The sequence below is a fragment of the Pangasianodon hypophthalmus genome, chromosome 7 (genome assembly GCF_027358585.1).
Source record: "Pangasianodon hypophthalmus isolate fPanHyp1 chromosome 7, fPanHyp1.pri, whole genome shotgun sequence".
Lineage (NCBI taxonomy): Eukaryota > Metazoa > Chordata > Actinopteri > Siluriformes > Pangasiidae > Pangasianodon > Pangasianodon hypophthalmus.
Window position 1 is genome coordinate 4298039 of NC_069716.1, and position 20284 is coordinate 4318322.

The 20284-nt window shown below is 38.0% G+C and overlaps 1 protein-coding gene across 3 annotated transcripts; it reads right to left on the minus strand.

Annotated features, from left to right (window-relative positions):
• Positions 1 to 411: 411 nt before the first annotated feature.
• mgarpa (mitochondria localized glutamic acid rich protein a) lies at positions 412 to 18404 on the minus strand. 3 transcript variants are annotated; one of them, XM_026940445.3, is made up of 7 exons: positions 18203 to 18404; positions 14520 to 14620; positions 14337 to 14442; positions 8715 to 9062; positions 4483 to 5522; positions 3827 to 3878; positions 412 to 2697 (listed from the first exon to the last, which is right to left on the minus strand). In XM_026940445.3, the coding sequence occupies exons 1-6, from the start codon at positions 18285 to 18287 to the stop codon at positions 3843 to 3845; spliced, it is 1716 nt and encodes a 571-aa protein (XP_026796246.3). In that variant the 5' UTR covers positions 18288 to 18404; the 3' UTR covers positions 412 to 2697; positions 3827 to 3842. The 3 variants fall into 3 exon arrangements, with proteins under 3 accessions (XP_026796246.3, XP_026796247.3, XP_026796251.1); XM_026940446.3 differs by having other exon boundaries at positions 4476 to 5522; XM_026940450.3 differs by lacking the exons at positions 412 to 2697; positions 3827 to 3878; positions 4483 to 5522; positions 8715 to 9062 and adding an exon at positions 9379 to 11332 and having other exon boundaries at positions 18203 to 18393.
• Positions 18405 to 20284: the final 1880 nt, after the last annotated feature.

Consider the following 20284-nt stretch of genomic DNA (forward strand, 5'->3'; position numbering starts at 1 on the left):
CTACAACACATTAGTTTTAAATCTGCTACAATACGATTCGATTCATATGGAAAAGATACGATATTTGACAGTACCACTGAATCCACTACAGTACATTTGATTTTGGTTTATAAGGAAACAAATCGATATTTGATGATACAATTGAATCTGCTACGGTATGATTCATTTTTTTATTCATAAGGAAATGAATGGATATTTGATCTGCTACGATCACGGCGTCTGCTACGAAACGAGTTGATATTTGATGATACCTTTGAATCTAGTACATTAGTTTTGAATCTGCTACGATACGATAGTTGACAATACCACTGAATCCACTACAATACATTCGTTTTTGATTCATAAGAAAAAAAAAAAAACAATATTTGAAGATTACAACAGAATCGATTCAAGAAATAAATCACACCAAGGTATATTAACACCACAATTTTGGGTTTCCTTTTTTATTTCTGACAACAGGTAAATGTCACATTTACAAATAATCACCACTGATGCACACATGCTACACAACATATCCCTCAAAGATGAAAAAAAAAACTATCTTATGTGAAAAACACTGAAAAAAACCTCCCTCTGCATAAGTAAAGGTTACTTTCAGTTTACTAGCCCCTTTTTAAACAGATACGGAAATAAAAAAAACCTAATTAAACAAATGAAAACGCTTTACTACAAGTCTTTAAACAGCTGTAATTTGGCTATGACAGACTTTATTATGAATGAACTACCTATAAAATCTCATATCCATAACTCTGTAAAGCTGAAGCCTTGGTAAATGAGGAATAAACCCACATGTAGCCACTTAGCCACATACTTAGTCAGCTAGACTTCTGTGTAAAATAGTAAAAAATAATGATTTTGTATTCCTGGGAGGATTTTCACAGATTGGAGATTCACATTTGTAGATAATACAAGCTCAGTCCATACTATAAAAATACAAAAACAGAGGAAACGTCACAGATTATGTTCATGTAGTACAGAGGAGAGTTCTGCTGGTTGCAAAAAAGGAATATTAAAAGTAGTTTTGTACTTAGGAGAAACTTGTAGAAGTGAAGGACTGAAGGAAAACTCCACCCTGAACGAGCTGCATATTAATCTTTAATAATTATGTGATCTTCAACATCATCCAAGGTTTATTTTGTAATAAAATTCTGAATTGACTTTTTTTTTTTAGTTCAAACTTCGTTCACTGACACGTTGGTCTATTTCCACTTCACAGTTTCCTACATTACCCACAATGCCATATGTCTACCCACTGATAGTGGTGGCAATGGGATTCAGCCCTCGCTTCATCTCTATTTAAAGAGAGCGATGCAGCGGCACTTGAGTCCTTCAGTCTGTCCGGCTCTCTCACCTCCTCGTCTGTACACTCTGCTCAAACAGATCAGCTTCCAAAGTTTCAGTTTTTATGCTAGTACTCGTCATCTCGTTGACTGCTCACTAGCCGAGCCGTAACTCAGTGTCACTGCGTCGTATTATAGCTACACTGCACTCTGGGATTAACGACTCTGTGTTGGATTTGTCATTAATATGACGTTGCACATGGCTGGAAAATGATGAGTGAGAAAAGAAGCTCTTTCTCTGTTGTTTTTCGGAGCTAACAGTGAAACATGACAGTTATCACTTTGCTGAAATTTTTTCTCGTACTGTTATTGTTATTTCGTATTGTGACGTCAGAGCGACACACAGTCAAGGATAACGAAAAAAAAACAGCACCAACCAATAAATCAGAACCAGAAATGCTTAACATATCCCAAAATCTTTTAATGAAAACATATTTAATGTGTTTCAGGGTGGAGGTTTCCTTTGAGGTGAGGTAGAAATGAGTCGTAATGCACAAATGCCGGTAAGGATCAGTCTCCAATTCCAGCCACGCTCACACATTTCCTTAATACTCTAAAGGATGAGTTTCATATAAAAATCAGGACCTGAGGATTAAGGAAAATCTTTGATTGATATAGAAGATAGCTGCCAAAGATTATGTTTGAAAGTTATAAGCGTGCTCGTGGCTTGGCTTGAAAACGTTACCATGGCAACAGCTAGCTTTAGTGAGGCTTGAGGTAGAAAACTCCATCCACAATGCAGTGGTTAGGAAAAGACCTGAAGAACTTGAGAATAAGCTACAAGTACTTGATCCTTTACAGCGTCTCACATCGTACGTATCAAGAAAGCCATGTTTATCCAGGAGTTATAAAGTTACACCGTGTGAAAACTGATGAAATAAAAGGTAAGAGGATAAATATCAAACATCTATCTTCTATTGCAGGTTCTTAACCCTGGTCCTTCACACCGTAATGTTTTCCCTGCTCTAACACACACACACACACACACACACACACACACACACACGTACACACAACTCAGGAAGGGCTGTTAATTAGCTGATTAGTTGAATCAGATGTGAGCAGGACAGGACGTCCTCCAGGACCAGGGCTGGAAACCTGTGCTCTACTGTGTATTGTAAGTAGTGTATGTATAGAAGTAAACGTGTTTCAGTAACGGCTCATGAAATGGTCTGTGTAAGCAAACAGAATAAAGTTGTATCATATGAAGAGGTTCTGATGTGTCTGTCAGGGCCAAATCCATGCAGGTGAATCCATCCGAACTGAAAGTAAGGTCTGAATGACAGATGGGGGTTAAAATGGAGGAAGGCACATCTCTTAATCTTCATCAAGGAACAGATGAACTATAACAGGACTTCTGGTGTGTGTGAGAGAGAAATAGAGAGAGAGAGATTCACATATTTCACTTTCCTGAAACGTAGCTCATCAACAAAGACATATTTGGTGCTTATTTAGTTTTGCACTGGATCTACAAAGACGATGAAATTGACAAGAACTGAAATACTATCTTACCCTAAATATATAATCAACGCGACACATGCTCATGGTTCAGTACTAACGTAAACAATACATGGTGTGAAGTAATGCACTGGGCGCAAAATGACTAACCAAATTAAATCTGCATTCTAAATGTACTAATTTTCTGAATCTTCTAGATTAGCATATACTTTAAAATGTAAGGTCATAGTACATGTGATTTGATATGGAGCTCATGACAACAATCACAACGACAGAGTAATGAACAGAGCGTGTCAGTGTGTTTAACACCTCTATGTCACTGCACAAATGTGTCTCAGAATAGTTGTCATGAAATCGCTAAACATTTTACAGGTCAACGCGGAAACCTGCCGGATTGCAACGTTTCGTCTCTGAACTGCCTTCTAGCAGATATAGCTTTTAACTATTCAGTGGTACAAAAGGTACGCAGACGAGCATGTGAGGAATGGGAGCTTGTGTAGCTGGTGTGTAAAGTATAAGCCTGGTCTTAGTCATGCTTGTCTTAAACATATCAGTAAGCGTTTGAGGTCACTGAAGTACTGGACGTGGCTTGATATTTAAATAAAAATCTGAGTGATAACAAACTTCCATTAGTTGTTAGTTACATTAGCCTCGAAGCTCTAGCACAAAAATTTCAAAAAGCAAATCTTCTCCTGAACAACTATCATCAAGGGTGAGACAATTGTGTAAATTATCATTTAAACCACTCCTCTAAAATTACATCTTAAATGACATGCATTTAATATTGACTTTAAAATCAGATTTGTCATAAATAAAACAAGGGGCACAAACAACCTCAAAGACTGAAATAAACAGATAACATACTGATTTCAGACTGAATTTTAGGTTACCACATTTGCATAATACACCATTCTCTTTGGTACACCAATTTTGGTTAAATAGGAAAAGGCACCAGAGTAGGGTGTATATATTTAACTCCATCTGGATAAAAATTTGAAAAAAAAAGAATAAAAATAATAAAATTTTACCTTAGTAACCCTCATATCAGAGCATCTGCATCTTAAGCAGGCGGCGCTTGCCCTGTTGGGGGAGAAGTTAATGTATCATCAGACTTACGACTTTCCAAACAGTACAGTTTTACACTAAAACTTGATTTTATGTATGTCTCAATTTTGGATATTTTACATCTATAATTTTCATACTTCAACACATGAAAACAAATTGAGAATTATTTATATAAATATTTTATTTTTTAGGTAGGCATTAAACAGGTACATTTAAACCAAATTATACTGAATCTTTGTTAAAAATATTTCCTGAGATTCTGCTGGTTACTGATGTTATTTGTACAGAATGTGACTTATTTTTCTTATTTGCGTAAACTGACGACTTCTCAGCACTTGAAGGAGGTACGTCCATTATTTCACACACTGGTCCATAGGCCTTAAAGCGAGATAGTGACATTAATTTTTCTTAATATTTAGATTTTTTTCTGGCTAAATATACACCATCATACATGTGAGTAGTTTTTTCAAAATAATCCAATGAAATATTAATAATTTAATACATTGCATTTTGTACCTTTCTTGCTAATGTTACATGTACATTTAAAACAAAACTTTATCATTACCTGGGCTATAAAGTGAATGAGAACATTGTGATGTTAAAGCTGATTACCTGATACCTGTTCTGCTGGCTCCTCATCCTCTGGAGCTGGGATGATCCTACCACTCATAGGGGAAACGCCAAGAACCTTAAGCTTCTTGTCTGTTTTGGGGGCTCCCTCCAACACGACTACCACATATTCATGCTTAGACTCTGGCTCCTCCAGAGCAGCAGGGGGTGCTGTGGTTTCAGCTGAAGTAGTCACCTCTTCCACCACCTGACCTTCTACTGAGAGCTCACCCTCACTTGCTGCCACAATCGGACTTGCTGCATCTTCAACAAAACTTTCTGCAACCACTTCTGAACTTTCTGTGACCACTGGGACCTCAGTAGCTTCTGGGACAGCTGGAAGTTCTGAGGCCATTACCACAACCTCTGTTACTGAGGGGACTGGTACCTCTTCAGTTGCAACTGTGACAACTGATGTTGCTTCCTCTGCAACTGGTACCTCTTCAACAACTGGGGCAACAGGGGCTTCCTCTACTGCTTGGGTAACTGGTGCCTCCTCAACTACTGGAGCATCAGCAGCTTCCGGTACTGCTGAGACAACTGGCACCTCCTCAACCTCTGGGGCAACGGCAGGTTCCTCTACCGCAGGGGTAAGTGGTACCTCCTCAATTACTGAGGCAACAGCAGCTTCCTCAACTGCTGGTGCAGCTGGTACCTCCTCAGCTATTGGGGAAACAGTGGATTCCTCTACTTCTGGTGCAACTGGTACCTCCTCAAGTACTGGGGCAACAGCAGCTTCCTCAACTGCTGGTGCAACTGGTACCTCCTCAACTACAGGGGCAACAGCAGCTTCCTCAACTGCTGGTGCAGCTGGTACCTCCTCAACTACTGGAGCAACAGCAGCTTCCTCAACTGCTGGTGCAGCTGGTACCTCCTCAACTACTGGTGTCTCTTCTACTACAAGGGCAAATGGTGCTTCTTCAGCAACAGGTGCAACAACGGCTTCCACTGGCTTTTCTAGCTCAACTTCAGCTGTAGTCTCTGTGACAGGAACCACCACTGTCTTATCCACAATTGAAGCAGCAGCTAATTCTGTATGATCCTGGGTCACTGCAAACAAAATGACAAGCTGAGCTTATACTGTTTGCCAAACATCCAACAGATTAAGTTGCACCCTTGTTCCATTATTAATTTTGAAACTCTGAAAGAAAAATGTATTACCACTACCAGAGTGTCAGAAACTATAATAGCGACCATCTGTGTTTGTAAGGCAGTGAGAGTTTCGGAAGGTGAATATCTGATTAAAATGACTAAAACTGCTGTAGTTTCTTGTTAATTAAACCTATAAGTGGATGACCAATTAAATGAAAAACCAACATAATGTGTCTCAGTAAGGTCTTGGCAACGATTCTACAAGTCTCTGGAACTAGAGTGATTAACACTTCCAAAGAATATTCCCTTTAGCTGGTGTTTTGATAGTGTTGGCAGAGAGCACTGTATAACACTTCACCCCAAAATCTCCCAGTTTGGGTTGAGATCTCGTGTGTGTGAAGGCCATAACATACAATGTACCTAATTTTCATCTTCATTAAACCATTCAATGCGTCCTCATGCCCTTTGAATGGTGGTGGGGTCATGCTGATCATAAGATAAAGGTGATCAGTGAGAAGAACTTTGAACTTTCAACAACTAAGGGGACAACTGGAGCCAAACCTGGAGAGAAAAATAAATAAATGCTCCCCCCTGCATAGCCGAGACACTAGTTTGTCACCTGTCTGCAGATTAAACATAATCAAATTACTAAAATACTACTAAAACTACTATGTATTTTTGACTAAAGATGAAAATCAAAATAAAATCCACATTAAGCATCAATATTAACACTGAAATTAGTTACATTTCTGTTAGAAAGGTAGCAAAAAAATGATTCAATGGGAATATTCTATATAGATTCTACATAGTATTCTATATAGAAGTAAGATGTAATGAAATCATTTACTGACTCCAAAGCAGCTGTGCCTACATAACCCCTTCAGACCTGATGTTCTTATCTTCAAATCATTTTGTTACTTAAAGTGACATTTACTTTATAAAAGCCAAAGAACAGGCAGCTAATGTAGAAGTTATCATACTCGTAAACTTTGCTGTAAAGACTGTAAAGACTATGTGAAGGGCCTTTGTCGGACGTCAATAGCACAAAGCTTACAACAGATCTGAGGAGCAGTTTAGAGGACGGACAAAGCAGAGGGAAAAATTTAAAAGGAAAAAAACCCGAACTAATGATTATTTGTGGTAAGTAAATACACAAACAGCTTAAAGATTCTCCCAAGCATGCAAAACAGACTAATACTTCAATATACAGTACATATCACAACATACCAGACTTTACTGCCAAATATCACTAAGAAATGCACACACCATTGAGAAAAAAGGCCCAACAGTATAATATATGAAACTGTAATCTTGCTGTATAAAACACTTGGATTCACTCACAGGAAGCTGGGTTCTTTGTTTTCAGAAACCGAAACAGAAATGAACACAAAACATAGCGTTGAGTTAGGAACACTTTATTAAGCGTTTGAATTCCCTTGACCACTCTGAGTACATGACTATAGCAGTTTGAAAAACAGAAATACTTTGGATTGTTGTTGAGCTTATGACTTGCATTCAGTTTATTATGGAACAGTGTAATAACTACATGTTGAATATATTCAAAGAAAAGCAAAAGAAAAAAAAGCACATGATCACAGACACACAGCTGACAGCTTTTGGTTTATATTTATGGCTCATAAGAGCAAAAAGTCAGATTTTAGGGCATTTAATTTTCACAGTATAGTGGCGTGTACAACTGAGTGATATCTGGCAGAAAAGGCTTAATACATTTTAGACAAAGTATGACAAAATTTTACAATACAACACCGATAATATAATTTATGTAGCAAGTGTGTGATTTCTGCATGCATTTAAAGAGAAGTGAAGAAGGTAAGGCAGGCTAAAGGTTAGCACTTTTAAGGTCCTGGATCAGGTTTGTAAACAGTGAACTAGTCAAATGTTGCGTTTAAGCGTGCATGTGGAAGGGCAAAGGACAGAACAGGCTCGGATAAGGCAAGGAAGAGGAGGGGAAAACTGCTGGTAAGATTTTTTGGTCACATTTCACAGGTACCACGAAGGCCACAGTGGTTTCTAAGGTTCCTGATACTCACTAATATCAGTTCATTAATTAGAGGTATTGTCCCTGAAGTGGATTAACACAGTCAGTAATGAAGTACCTTCTCATTTGAACAGTAGGAGAATAGAAAATATTGATTTTTGTTGTTTAAAGAATATTTCCAGCATATCTCAAGACTGTCAACTGAAATGTTCACAACATGCTAACTTTATTAATGTGCGTAAAGGGAAACTCAACCCATTCTCAAACATAACAGATAACAATCAGATTTCGCTATTATTTTCCGAGAAAGCAACATTTTCTACTGACATTCAGCATCACACTAGTAAGAATATCCAGCACAGAAGTAGAGGAGACGTTGGTGCAAATACTGGACTCAAAGTCCCATAATGCAATGCAGTTATTCGACACTGAGTTATTAAGGGAGAGCTCAGTTAGTTAGCTATGATCTATGAGACGAGGAGCGTGATGGTGTTAACTGCAGTATTAGCATGAAAGCTGAAGCTTTAGAGGCTGATCTGTTTGAGCAGAGTGTATAGATAGAAGAAGAGGTGAGACAGTTGGACAGACTAAAGGACTAAAGCGCCGCTGCATCGCTCTCTTTAAGTAGAGACGAAGCGAGGGATAAATCCCGCTGGCACCACTAACAGCGGGTAGTCATATGGCATTGTGGGTAACGTACGCAACCGTGAAGTGAAAATAGACCACTATGTCGATGAAAGAAATTTAAACTCAGAATTTCATTAGAAAATAAATTATGTTAATTATAAAGTGTAGTACGGTAGTCGTTCATGGTAGAGTTTCCCTTTAAGTCAGAATATAACTATAATACACTACTTTGTTTAAAGACACTCTCCAGCTCTAATAAATAACTGCAAAACACACTGAAATCTGTGCTAACTGCATCTCATAGATGCATCTAGTGTTTGTACTGCAATGTGTCTTGTTACGTATTTATTGTCTTTTTGTGTATTTAGGAGGCAAGTTGTGACTCTGCTTCTTCTCCAGGTCCTCGTTATATATCTTTTTTACTGTGTGTGTGTGTGTGTTTGTGTGTGTGTACCCTAACACCCCTCATGCCTCTGTATTAGCCGACTCTGTAACCGCCTCTTCCTGTGAGGCTGCTTCCGTACCGTTGCTCTCAGAGGCTGCTTCCTCCACGACAGGAAGTGCGGGAGTTTCCAGCTCCTTGGCTGCAGCCTCCACCTCCTCCGCTATCTTCTCCACCTCGTGAGCCACTGCCGCCACCTCTTCGGCTGTCACCTCGACGACGGCGGCCACCTCGGCAACCACCTCTGCCGCCTCGGCAACCACCTCGGCAGCCGTCTCCACCACAGAGGCCGGTTCCTCCTTTTTAGCTTCAGCGACGAGCTCTACAGGCGCCGGTGCTGCCTCTTCTGCGTCTGCCTCAGCTGGAGCCTCGGCTGCTACCTCGACGACTTCCTCAGCTTCCTCTGCGACCTCCTCTGCTTCCTCAGCATCTTCACATGCAGGAAGACAGACAAGGGAGAAAAAGTTCCACGGTTACATGGGAACATTTCTTCCAGTCCATACCTAAAATGTTAAAGGACTACAGAAATATAATATTTATGGTTGAGTGCAACAGTTTGCATACACTTTGGGCAAATTCATTTTAATCATCAGGACATGCTGGTTTTACAGATTCCTTCAGCAACAAAATGGTCTAATAGTGTATTAAAAAAAGAGATAATTTCAAAAGTTTGCACCCCCTTTCTGAATGTGGTATAAATATTAGCTAACAACTCAAGCACCTACTCTTCAACCACCTGAACCACCATCATCTGAGCAGCTTTTAAGTCCTCCAAATTGTAATATTAATATTTTAAATCCTTTGAATTTAATATAATATTTATCCCATATGGCAACATTTCATTTTTAGCTTATGGGATATTTTTGTAGATAAGCACGTAAAATAAATTTTGGAACTCAAGCTTCTATGGACTCGCTGGGTGTGGCATAAAATGTGTAGTATTTTAATGTTATCTATCTTTTCCTGCACTTAACATTCGTCTAAGTTTCAGCCTATTACTATTACTACTATTGCTATTACTACCTTATTACTATTACTACTATTACTACTTCCAGATTTCCAGTCTGTTAGACGTTCGAGCCGCTGTTCCCACTCTGACCGAGTCACTTTACACATCACTTTAGCACGGTGCAATATGTTTTCTTTATTTACTCATTGTTTTCCCACTTACTTACACAGTATATTGTATTCTTACTGGGTATATTGAATTTACCCAGTATATGTGTAGTATGTACATTAATGGTACATTTGAGTGCAAAAGTTTGCATCCCCCATAGATTGTGGGTGAATTGGTGATTGTGGGTAAATTTTATTCTAATTATGCTGGTCGGTATGATTGTGCTGTGTGTTTTTGTATATTCTCTTATTAACACATGTAAGAAACCTACCTTATCCCTACCATAAGCATTTCAATATACATGTGTCTTGTTATACTGTGCAGATGATAAATAAACTGGCTTGACAAATGTGAGGGAATTTTCTGCATTAACACACATTTGATCTGTAATTATTCGATAAAATTCAGGCAAACTTTGCTGTCCCAAGTGGCCCAACAGAAAAGTTTGCACCCTATTGTCGGAAGGTCATGAGCTCGAATCCAGCTACTGCCACAGCTGGGAGACATGGGAAGAAAACTGGGAATCCCCTGTCAATCACAGAAACACTAGCCAATCATGAGCTTGTTTATGTGAAAGAGGGCAGATGGCACTTTCTGTGTCACTCTGCCCTGTTGTGTGATAGAGGAGAGTCGGCTGGTGGGTGGGGATTTGCAGTTAACCAAAATTCAACCCAATTTAAAACTGGGGGAGAAAATGAGAAAAAGTTTGCTCAAGAACCCAACAGTTGCAGCTCGGCCGTGGTTGGATTAGAACTCACGAGTAGCCCAAAGCTTTAACCACTGAGCCACCAATTCACCCACAATCTATGGGGGATGCAAACTTTTGCACTCAACTGTACCATTAATGTACATACTACACATATACTGGGTATATTCAATAATCTGGCACATCAATGTGTGTGTGTGTGTCTATACGTATATACAGTATGTATATGTATATACAAGTTAATGTTTATTGCATGTCTGAACATTCTCTGAACATGAATTATTTTCATTTAATTGTAAATTCCCCAAACCTCTCACCTCTCATGCTCTCATACACACTTCATCTTCTCACAAGGCAAATCCATTAATTAAACTGAAAACCAGTTACTATAGATAGCATACAGGAAAAGATGGCATGCAAATAAAAGGGAATAAAATAGGAGAAAAGAAATGAAAGAGAAAATAAAACAAGATGCAACAAGAAGTGGGAAGAGACATGAGGAAGTCAAGGCTAACCCATACCATCTGTTCAAAGCTATCAGCGTGTCTGTAAAGTCCAACACCACACAGACAGAACCAGAGGTGCTTTTTTGTTGTGCAAGTTTTAATGAATTGAAAAGGGGAAACGTGACTTTCCACGGCTTCCCGACAAGAAATTCAAAAGCACAGCCAGTGAAACAAGTTACGAGCTGTAATTTCTGCAGTCAGTCGAGACAGAGTGAGAAGAGAGACAGGGGGTTTGGGCGAGGGAGATTACAGAGCAGGACAGAGAGCAGGACTCGGAGTTAGTAGCAGCAGTGCAGCAGAGGGAAGAGAGACACATCCAAAGAGCGACGGCTACAAGCACAGCGTCTCGACAGCCCCAGTTAGTTAATCCTCTGGAAAGAGTCAGAAAAGAGACAGTTAGAAAAGAAAGGAAGGAAACTACTTGTGCATGTGACTTAGTTTTTGATATTGAGTTGGAATTCTGTACTTGTTATTAATTCAGAAACACAGACCAACACTTCAGCATTGGATATAAAGCTGTACCCTAAGGTGGCACATAATAGTGTGTATTTTGTAAGGAATTAAACACTTGGGGGCGTACTGTTACAGGAAAATCATTAACAATGGTGTAGTCTGACAAAGCAGAGTTCCTACTGCCACCCCAAAGCTGATTATTTTCCTCTAACAGCATCTGTTTTAATCCCCTTACACCACAGCAATTTGTCAACGATTGCAATTTATTAAAGAAACGCACTTCGTACATTTTATCTGTTTATAGTTACATTTAACATTGTGAAACCGCCGCAAAACAAGACATCACTTATGCTGTAGCAGTCGTTTCCTCATTAAACTTTCTTTTTTGTCTCACAAAGTTAATAAGACAAAAAGAAGAAACCTCAGAGCTCAAATTCCTGAAGGAATCCTAAAGAACTTCCCAGAGTGGAAAACCTCTGACACTGGAGACTCCTTCCAAAAATGTTAAATAAATGTGTCCTCACTGAAAACTTCATCGTATCAACAATTACAGATGTTGATTTTTTTTTTTATCTGTTTATATGATAATGTGCTAGAACGAGCGCATTAATATAAACCTGTGATTTGCCTTGTAGCCATTAGAGCTGCTGTTATAGAAAATTAATCAACCCCTTCTGGCCAATCAGAATTGAGAATTCAACAGCGCTGTGTTATATGCAGAAACAACAGAGTTCAAGTCCAAATGCAAGACACAAAATAACAAAATTCACAGAAAAAAGTCCTGGTCTACGTTGATTATTTCTCTCTCAGAGTCGTCAGCAAAGTGAACTGCCGTGATGGATATCGAAAGTGACGTTTTAATTCATCCAGTCTACACAAGCATGACACTTCTATTCAGACATCTAATAAATGTGATCTGTCGTGTTATTGAACCACAGCCCTGCACTGAAAGGGTAAGGAATGTTGCCAGCTTGGAAGGACACCAAATGTGGTCGACTCTGGGTGTGTTTTAATCCAACTTCTCATTCAGAATGTGGAAAAACAAACAGAATTCAGACAATGCAGAAATTACAGGAGCTCTCAAACCTTTTGCATTCGGGGACATATTTAACATAAAAAAAACCAAAAAACAGAGATTTATTTGATGCAAATAATCCCCCGATTCAAAAACAAGCCATGCTGTGTTAACTGTATTTATTTCCTCCCATAGAACACATTTTTATTGAAATTGCCAATAGAATCCAGTTGACGTTATTTATAAGTTTAATAACTTTAATATTGCTGGGTTGTGATTTTCACCACTGTAAAAAAAAAAAAAAAAAAAGTGCATCCCACTGTGAGAAGGAATGATCGCGTGTGTGATGATGCAGAACAAATCAAACCAGCAACAATTATTTCCTCAAAAATCTACTTTGTCACTGGTGCTTAATTAAAAATAAGTTTTAACGCTTAAATATTTAATCCACTGTCTTCCTTTAATATTTTAAGCATATTTGGTTACTAATTCAGGTGTGTTACTTTGAAAGCCAGGTGATGCACAATTTCTGAAACAACATTGTGTAACATAAATTATAAAGCAAACCACTAATAAACAGTGATTTAGTACATTTTAACTAATTTTGTTAACTAGCAGTTTATGCAGTTATGTAGTTTAAGGCCCTGCGCAAGGAATAAGCTGGTGTCTGAGGTGCGAGTCTTAAATAACACAACCTACAGAACAAATCCCTGATCCTCGTAAAGAGTTTACGGTCCTGAATCAAAACCACTGTCTCTGCTAAATGGCTTCCTTATCTACACCATTAGATCTATATTCACTATAATGGAGATAAGAGGGTGTAGTTTGGCGGAGATCCAGCGTATTTAGAGATGTTTGTCAGTGGTATGGAATAGTGTAATGAAGTGAAATGAGCTATGACTGAGACCTAACTGCTGTCTTTAAATTGAGAAAACCATAACAGAGGAATGATGGGATTGGATAAGGCCATGTCAGGGAGATTGCTGTATCTAAGAGGTGTTTGAAATAACAGCATGTGTGTCATCAAACCGTGCCTTATGTACAGAATAAAACATAACAGGGTCGTGCTGTTACAGGAAAATAATCAGCGACAGGGTGGTGTAATGCAGCCCTTATGCAAATCAGAGTTACAGTTACCACGCCAAACTGGATTATTTTCCTATAACAGCACATAGTGTTTTATTCCTCTTTTATTATCATTTTAAATTTATTAATAAACGTTATGCTTTTTTTAACTGTTTATAGTTGCATTTAATTTTGTGGAACATCCAGGAGACAGGTCAGTTCCTGTTCTCGCTTACGTTATAGCAGCTATAAACAGTCATTCCTTCGTCAGCCTCTCTTTAAATTAATTTAAAAATAATAATAATAAAAAAATAGTTTGTCATGTTACAGAGAAACCTGAAAATCCTCAAGATTTTCCAATGTTACAAAGTGCTGACGCTGGAGACTCCTTCCATGAATGTTCAATAAACACTATAATTACAGTATCGAGGTGTTCTCACTAATGTGAAGCATTATATTAAAACACCAAATAAAAAAAATGTGGTTTGCAAAAGTCAATAAGAGTGTTTTTTTTTTCTTTTTCTTTTTCTGGTTTTTGAATCTCCTTGGCTGGGCAACTGTAAATTTAAATCTAATATCCAGGACACGAAATCTGATATGTCCACTCCTGTCATACAGCACTTGTATTTCTTAATATCACTTCAAAAAGACTGGTTCTCAAAATAGTGCATGATATAGTGAACAGGGTGTGGTGGATTCAGATCTAGGGCTATTTTAGTAGGAATCTTCCTTCAGGGCTAAAAATACCCGTATTGCTGGAGAGAAACATGACCTCTCAACTACTCTCCCTCACGTTAAAGCGTGACCGGTTTGTTGATGAATGCTACGCTCTGAGGACTTACTCTTCGGCGGCCATGGTTTGGGCTTCCACTCGTTCTTGGGCCGTGCCCCGATCTCTGTAATGCGGTCGGTAAAACGAGTGCTGTCTGTAGATATCGTCCTGTATGCCTGTGAATCAAAACATATTACATAATCAAGTAAAGCTGCTTTTCGTACTCATAGGCCAGAAATGATGAAGAACTTACGTAAGTCCCGGCAGCAGCTAAAGCTCCACCACACAGTACTACGTAAACCAGGTTCTCTCCTGAGCCACCAGGAACCGATGACATGAGCCTCCGAGGAACGACTGCAGAGAGAGAAGAGCTTTTTAAAGAGAATATAAACATGTGCTGCTTGTGCTTTGTTGTACAGACCTATGGTTATCGACGATTTAATGTTCTCATAAGTTAAATGAGTCATGTCAGCTCATGCGAAAGATCAACTGAGGCTTTTCTATGTATTTTTAAAGGATGAAAAAATCATTTGTACCAAAAACAAAGGCACGCTGCTCATCCAATTATCCTTAAATGAATACACAAGTACTCATAATAATTGGCCAATAATCACAAAGATGTCGCCGGTATCATCATCACAACAGTGTCACTACCATCAGGCTGCATTAAAGGTACAGTGCAGCAATCTCTATATGTGTGGCGGTCCAGAAAACCCATCTGATGTCACTATGGCTACATTATACAACAAAACAACACAAAATTGAGCTGTTCTGCCAATAATATCCACTCACGACTGTATATAATATATCAAACAATGGACTCAACTGCCCAAGACGTGTAGTGTCTGACGTTTACTTCTTTATTTTTGTGCTGGACTAATGGAATATTTTTGTCCATAAACTCTTTCCTAAATCTTTATATACTTCCTACAAATTACATCATCCGTAATCTCCGTAACCGCATTTTAAAAATATTTTTCCAGCACAGAAATATTTTTCCACTTCCTTTCAGGAGATTTCAGGACGTGGGATCGGGAGGGTAGAATGATACCAGACTGCGCTGAAGAAAAACATTTATTCCTTATCCCAAATTATTATTTAAGTTACAACCTTCAGGTACATGGACAGGTTTTGTTCATGTTCACAGAAGTGGATGTGTTTTGAGGCAGGCAGTAACAGCAAGAAAAAATTAAGTGAAACAAATCCAAGTTACATTAGCTTCATAGCAAAGAAACACACATCAGACACCAAATATGTCTTAGCAGATTGATTATATTTGGTTTCAAGGGTAAAACTGTGCTAAAAATGTCCGTTTTTTGCTGAATCATACCTTCAGGCATTATAACAATGGGCCAGTCAGTGGAGCTGATTGATTGGTTAATGTTAAGACTGTGTGTAAGAAATAAAAATGTGAAGAATATTACTGGAAACATTACGGGTGGATAATACAAACTTCTGAGTTACAAACAAAACCCAACCCTCGACTACAGCTTTGTGTTTCCAGCTCTGACGATGATAGGGTTGACCTCAGAGGTTAAAACTAGCCCACGTTGTCCCATCCCCCAGGTACAAAGCTCTTTCAGAAGTAAGTCCTGAGCTGCTTCTTGTTGTTTTTGCTTGTCCATGAAAAACGGAGTACTTTTTTCGCACAAAATTCCTCACAATAGTCACAGCTTGCGCTTTGTAACAGAAAGGGCGGAGCCACAACACAACGCTGTGGTTTAAATTTTGCAATAAAGCAAAAGTTTTAAACTGGACAGTCGCTCTGTTTAGACAAAATGTTCAAAGTGCTCATTTTGAGACGTTACTACACTACAAACATCAGGTACAACAAGGACACAGTATGACATTTGAAACACAGCCATTCTGTGATCAGACATAAACACACCCCTCAGAGAGAAAAGGTCTATATATATATATATATATATATATATATATATATATATATATATATATATATATAGCTAAAAAATTTAATATTGATTTTTTAATAGTTTAGAATTTAAAGCAGATGCTTCTGGAATTTGTACTTTTTTTTTTTAAAGTTATAAAGTTTTTTTTATAAAGTTTTAAAGCAATCTTTCAGGAGTCAAAGGGTACTACACACACACACACACACACACACACACACACACACACACACACACACACACACACACACACACAGTGTGTTTGTCTATGAGATGGCATGTGGTAACAGATTAAACCAACACAGTTTTCTGAGGAAAGACCGAATCCTGCTATCAGTGCTTTCCAAAGTTCTGTTGCTTTATACCAGTTCTCCCATTTTGGGTTTTAAACTGGGGCAGATGTTTTTGTGAGGATGTTCTGCTGCTAGGCAATGATGAGAACTGACGAGTTAATTGATCAGAAGGTTAGTGTAATTTAAAACAACCCTCCAAAATTTACTACGAACTTAATTACACCGTCTAAGCTACATGTAAGGAATAAAACATAACGCGGTGTGCTGTTTTAAGAAAATAATCAATGCCTGATGAAAAACTTCTCATGTTCTGAAGTGTTTGTCTCCTCTTATACCTCAGCAATTTACCAATAAATTTTTTAAATTTCTTAAAGAAAGTTATGTTGCACTTTTTAATCTGTTTAGTTACATTTAATGTTGTTGAACATCCGTGAAATAAGTTATCACTTACGTTATAGCAGCTATAAACACTCGCTCCTTCACCAGACTCTTTCTGTCTCTCTTGAAGTTAATAAGACAAAAACATAGACTGTCACTTTACCGAGAAACTGAAAAAGCATAAAATCATCTGTTCTGAAGACTTTCCTGTGGTGGACAACTTATTTCACAAATCACTGACACTGGAGACTCCTTCCATAAATGTTAAATAAAAGTCTCCGTACAGAAAGCTTCCTTTGTAAATTTCTCGTAAATGAGCTGTTATTGCAGAAATATAAACCTCTGATCCGAATTAACTAACGTCAGAGCTGCTGTAGTAGAAAATTAATCAACACATTCTGACCAATCAGAAACGAGAATTGGGCAGCTTGGTTACACGGCTCATTTGCATATCTATGGCAACTTTCTTATATAATAATGATGAATAATAAAGTAAATAATAACAACAACATCTTGTACACTGAGTTGTAGGGAGACATTTTGAAAGCTGACTGAGTTTTATGAAGATTTTTTTTTTTTTTTTGACTGTTGAGTTTGAAGACACTTAGACCTTTCACACACGTGAGTGAACACACACACACACACACACACACAGGGAGCCATTTTTCCAGCCAACCCCCACTCCCAGGTCTAATGAAGGTCATAAATGTAATATTCCACCACTACATGTCTTATAAGCACAAAAACCTCCAAAATAACCCTGAAACTAGAAAACTTTGGTGTATTGTGGCATGTTTTCACACCTGATCTTGCATGCATACTGTGTAAGAAACAAGACTCAGCTCACAGTCTTACAAAACAGTACAAAATGTAAAAATAGAAAAAGGCTGGAGTAAGAAATTCACTCCTAAAGTGAATAACAGTGTCCATGTGCACTTGGCAGGAGGTCTGTTGCTAGATAAATCCCCTTGTGCTCAGTTAGTACATTGTGTACTTTAGGAGCCTCATTGCGTTTCTGCTTGAACTCAAACTACAGATGAACACTACGTTAAAGATTGCTGTTAAATTTAAACCCCCTTAAACAAATCACTGATGAAAATCTTTGATTAATACATTAATAAGCATGCAAATGTTGCTAATTTTGTGATCTGACCTTCACCTCCCCTTTACATGCACACACTTGTTCTTATTCTAACACACACACACACACACATTCCACTTTCCTCTCTTAGTGCATCCAGTGTTAAGGTTTTTGTACATGTTATCATAGTATGGTGATGACCTTCTAATGTTAGACAGTCGAAATTTCGAGATCAGATGTGTTATATAAAGCATAAAGGCATGTTATCCCTCACCATCTCTGTGCAGGATTGCACGGTGTGTGATGGAGTGTCTGGCCAGAGGAGAAAATCTCTGCAAAGCCGCCCTGCACAGATACATGGCTTTTTCTTTTCAGTGCCACAGGAGGAGGAATGCAACGAGGAAACACAACCAGCCAAAGCAGATCAACTAAGACTGACCCGGACAGAGCAGAGCTGCAGAGAAAAAGGGGGTGTGAGAGCAGTAGTGACGAGTCGGCTCATTGAACCGGATCTTTTAGGTGAACGTTGAGAGTCGACTCGCATTTAGGAGTCGTTCATTGCGCTGTAATTTTTCCAAACCATTCCACTGAAACGTCGGAGTGCATGAAACAATTTAAAAACAAGAACAAGCACTGGTCAGAATATAATATTTTATGAGTTACATAAAAAATGGCAATGAACCGTTTGGGAGACGAAAGAGTCGACTCTTACACGTGAACCAAGCCAAATGATCTGACGCAAGGCGTCATTACGTCACGCTCATTCCGGAAGTGAATTCCTCATTCATTTCGGTCTTATTTTTTATTTATTTTACAATTCTTTTTTTTTTTTTGTAAAATACATATTTTAGTTTCCTTGTTGTATTCATAATTCTTGCTATATTTTCTATTTTTTCCTTAACCATATCGTGATTTTTTTTAACATCCCATAAACATTTGCTCTGCTAATCTTTGCTAACTAGCACGTTAGCTCGTTTGTCGCAGGCAGCCACGATGACACATTGACGATATTCTGGTTTTACATGTACGAAAACAGAAAGGTTTTATACGGTTTAATGGTTTTAATCACCTTTAGCTATATAGCTATCTAGCTTTAAACTTTTGTACAACCGAAAATACCCGGATGAAACGGCGGCATCTAATTTGTCCAGACGATCCCACGTGACTTATGATTTTTATTTAATGTAGTAGTTCAGTAAAACAGACAAAATACAAAATTCTCTCTTTTCTGTCCAAATCTGCTCTTACACATCACATAGATATACAATTTTAGATAGAATTTTATATAATTATTTTTTTAAATGACTTTCATTGTTCTTGTTCAACTCCTGGATGATACTTATTAAGACTTATTAATGAATTAAACATCTTAAAGTTGCATGAGAAGCCATTCTGTAATTCAGCAGCATACTGAGGCACCCAAATCTTACATTTAGATTCAGAAATCTTTGACAAAACAATGTACCAGGATGAAGTTTGTGTGGTTACCGGTGTTTATGCTGCTTTTCAAATGAATAGTCTTTTAAACACTCAGTGTAAAATATTGTCCTGGTCTCTAAAATATTAGTTTCACAGATAAATAAAAAAATAAATCAATCAATCAATCAATCATGCTTATGGTAATGGTGCAAAGTCCACAGTACAGAATGTCCAATATGACATGACACAGGCGTTCATTTATCTTTCCGCTCACTACATATAGACATTTGAGACACTTGTCCTTTGACCAGTTGCTCTTAAATAACTCCAGTATGGGACGTTCTCTCCTCAGTGTGACCTGTAGCTGTGTGAGCTGTGTGTTCTGCACCACACCGGACTGCTCAATCATACAACACACATCAGCCAAAACCACTAGTGTTATTTCAAGTTCTGTACACCTTCCTGCACTACAGAATATTTCATTTCTGCTTTTATACACACCTCTTTTATCTCCTCATTTAATTACCAAAAGGGTCAGAGATTCTCGCTGCACCTGAGGCCGCTTGAACATGTGCAGCTTTTTATATTGTATTATAGTTTTATCATTATTAATACCACAGACCGACCAAAATGTTACACAATAGCAGTTAAATAAGCGAAATCCTGCTCAGATCCTAATGCAGCTCTAAGGGCTTTATTAAAGGTGTTTAGCGGCATTAAGTCTACTGATAAAAGATTCACAGTGCTAGTGTTAAGTGGAAAACTTACATATGTGGTGCATAAAGTGTATAATTCAAGTGATACAATATTTGGCCTCCTTCCATTAACATTAGAATTAGCTCCTATAAAAACTAAAATTTTATTGGAAAATCGCTCCAATAAAAATTGATTTCTAACTCTTTTCAGTTTAATACACAGTTTTCTATTTGCTTATACT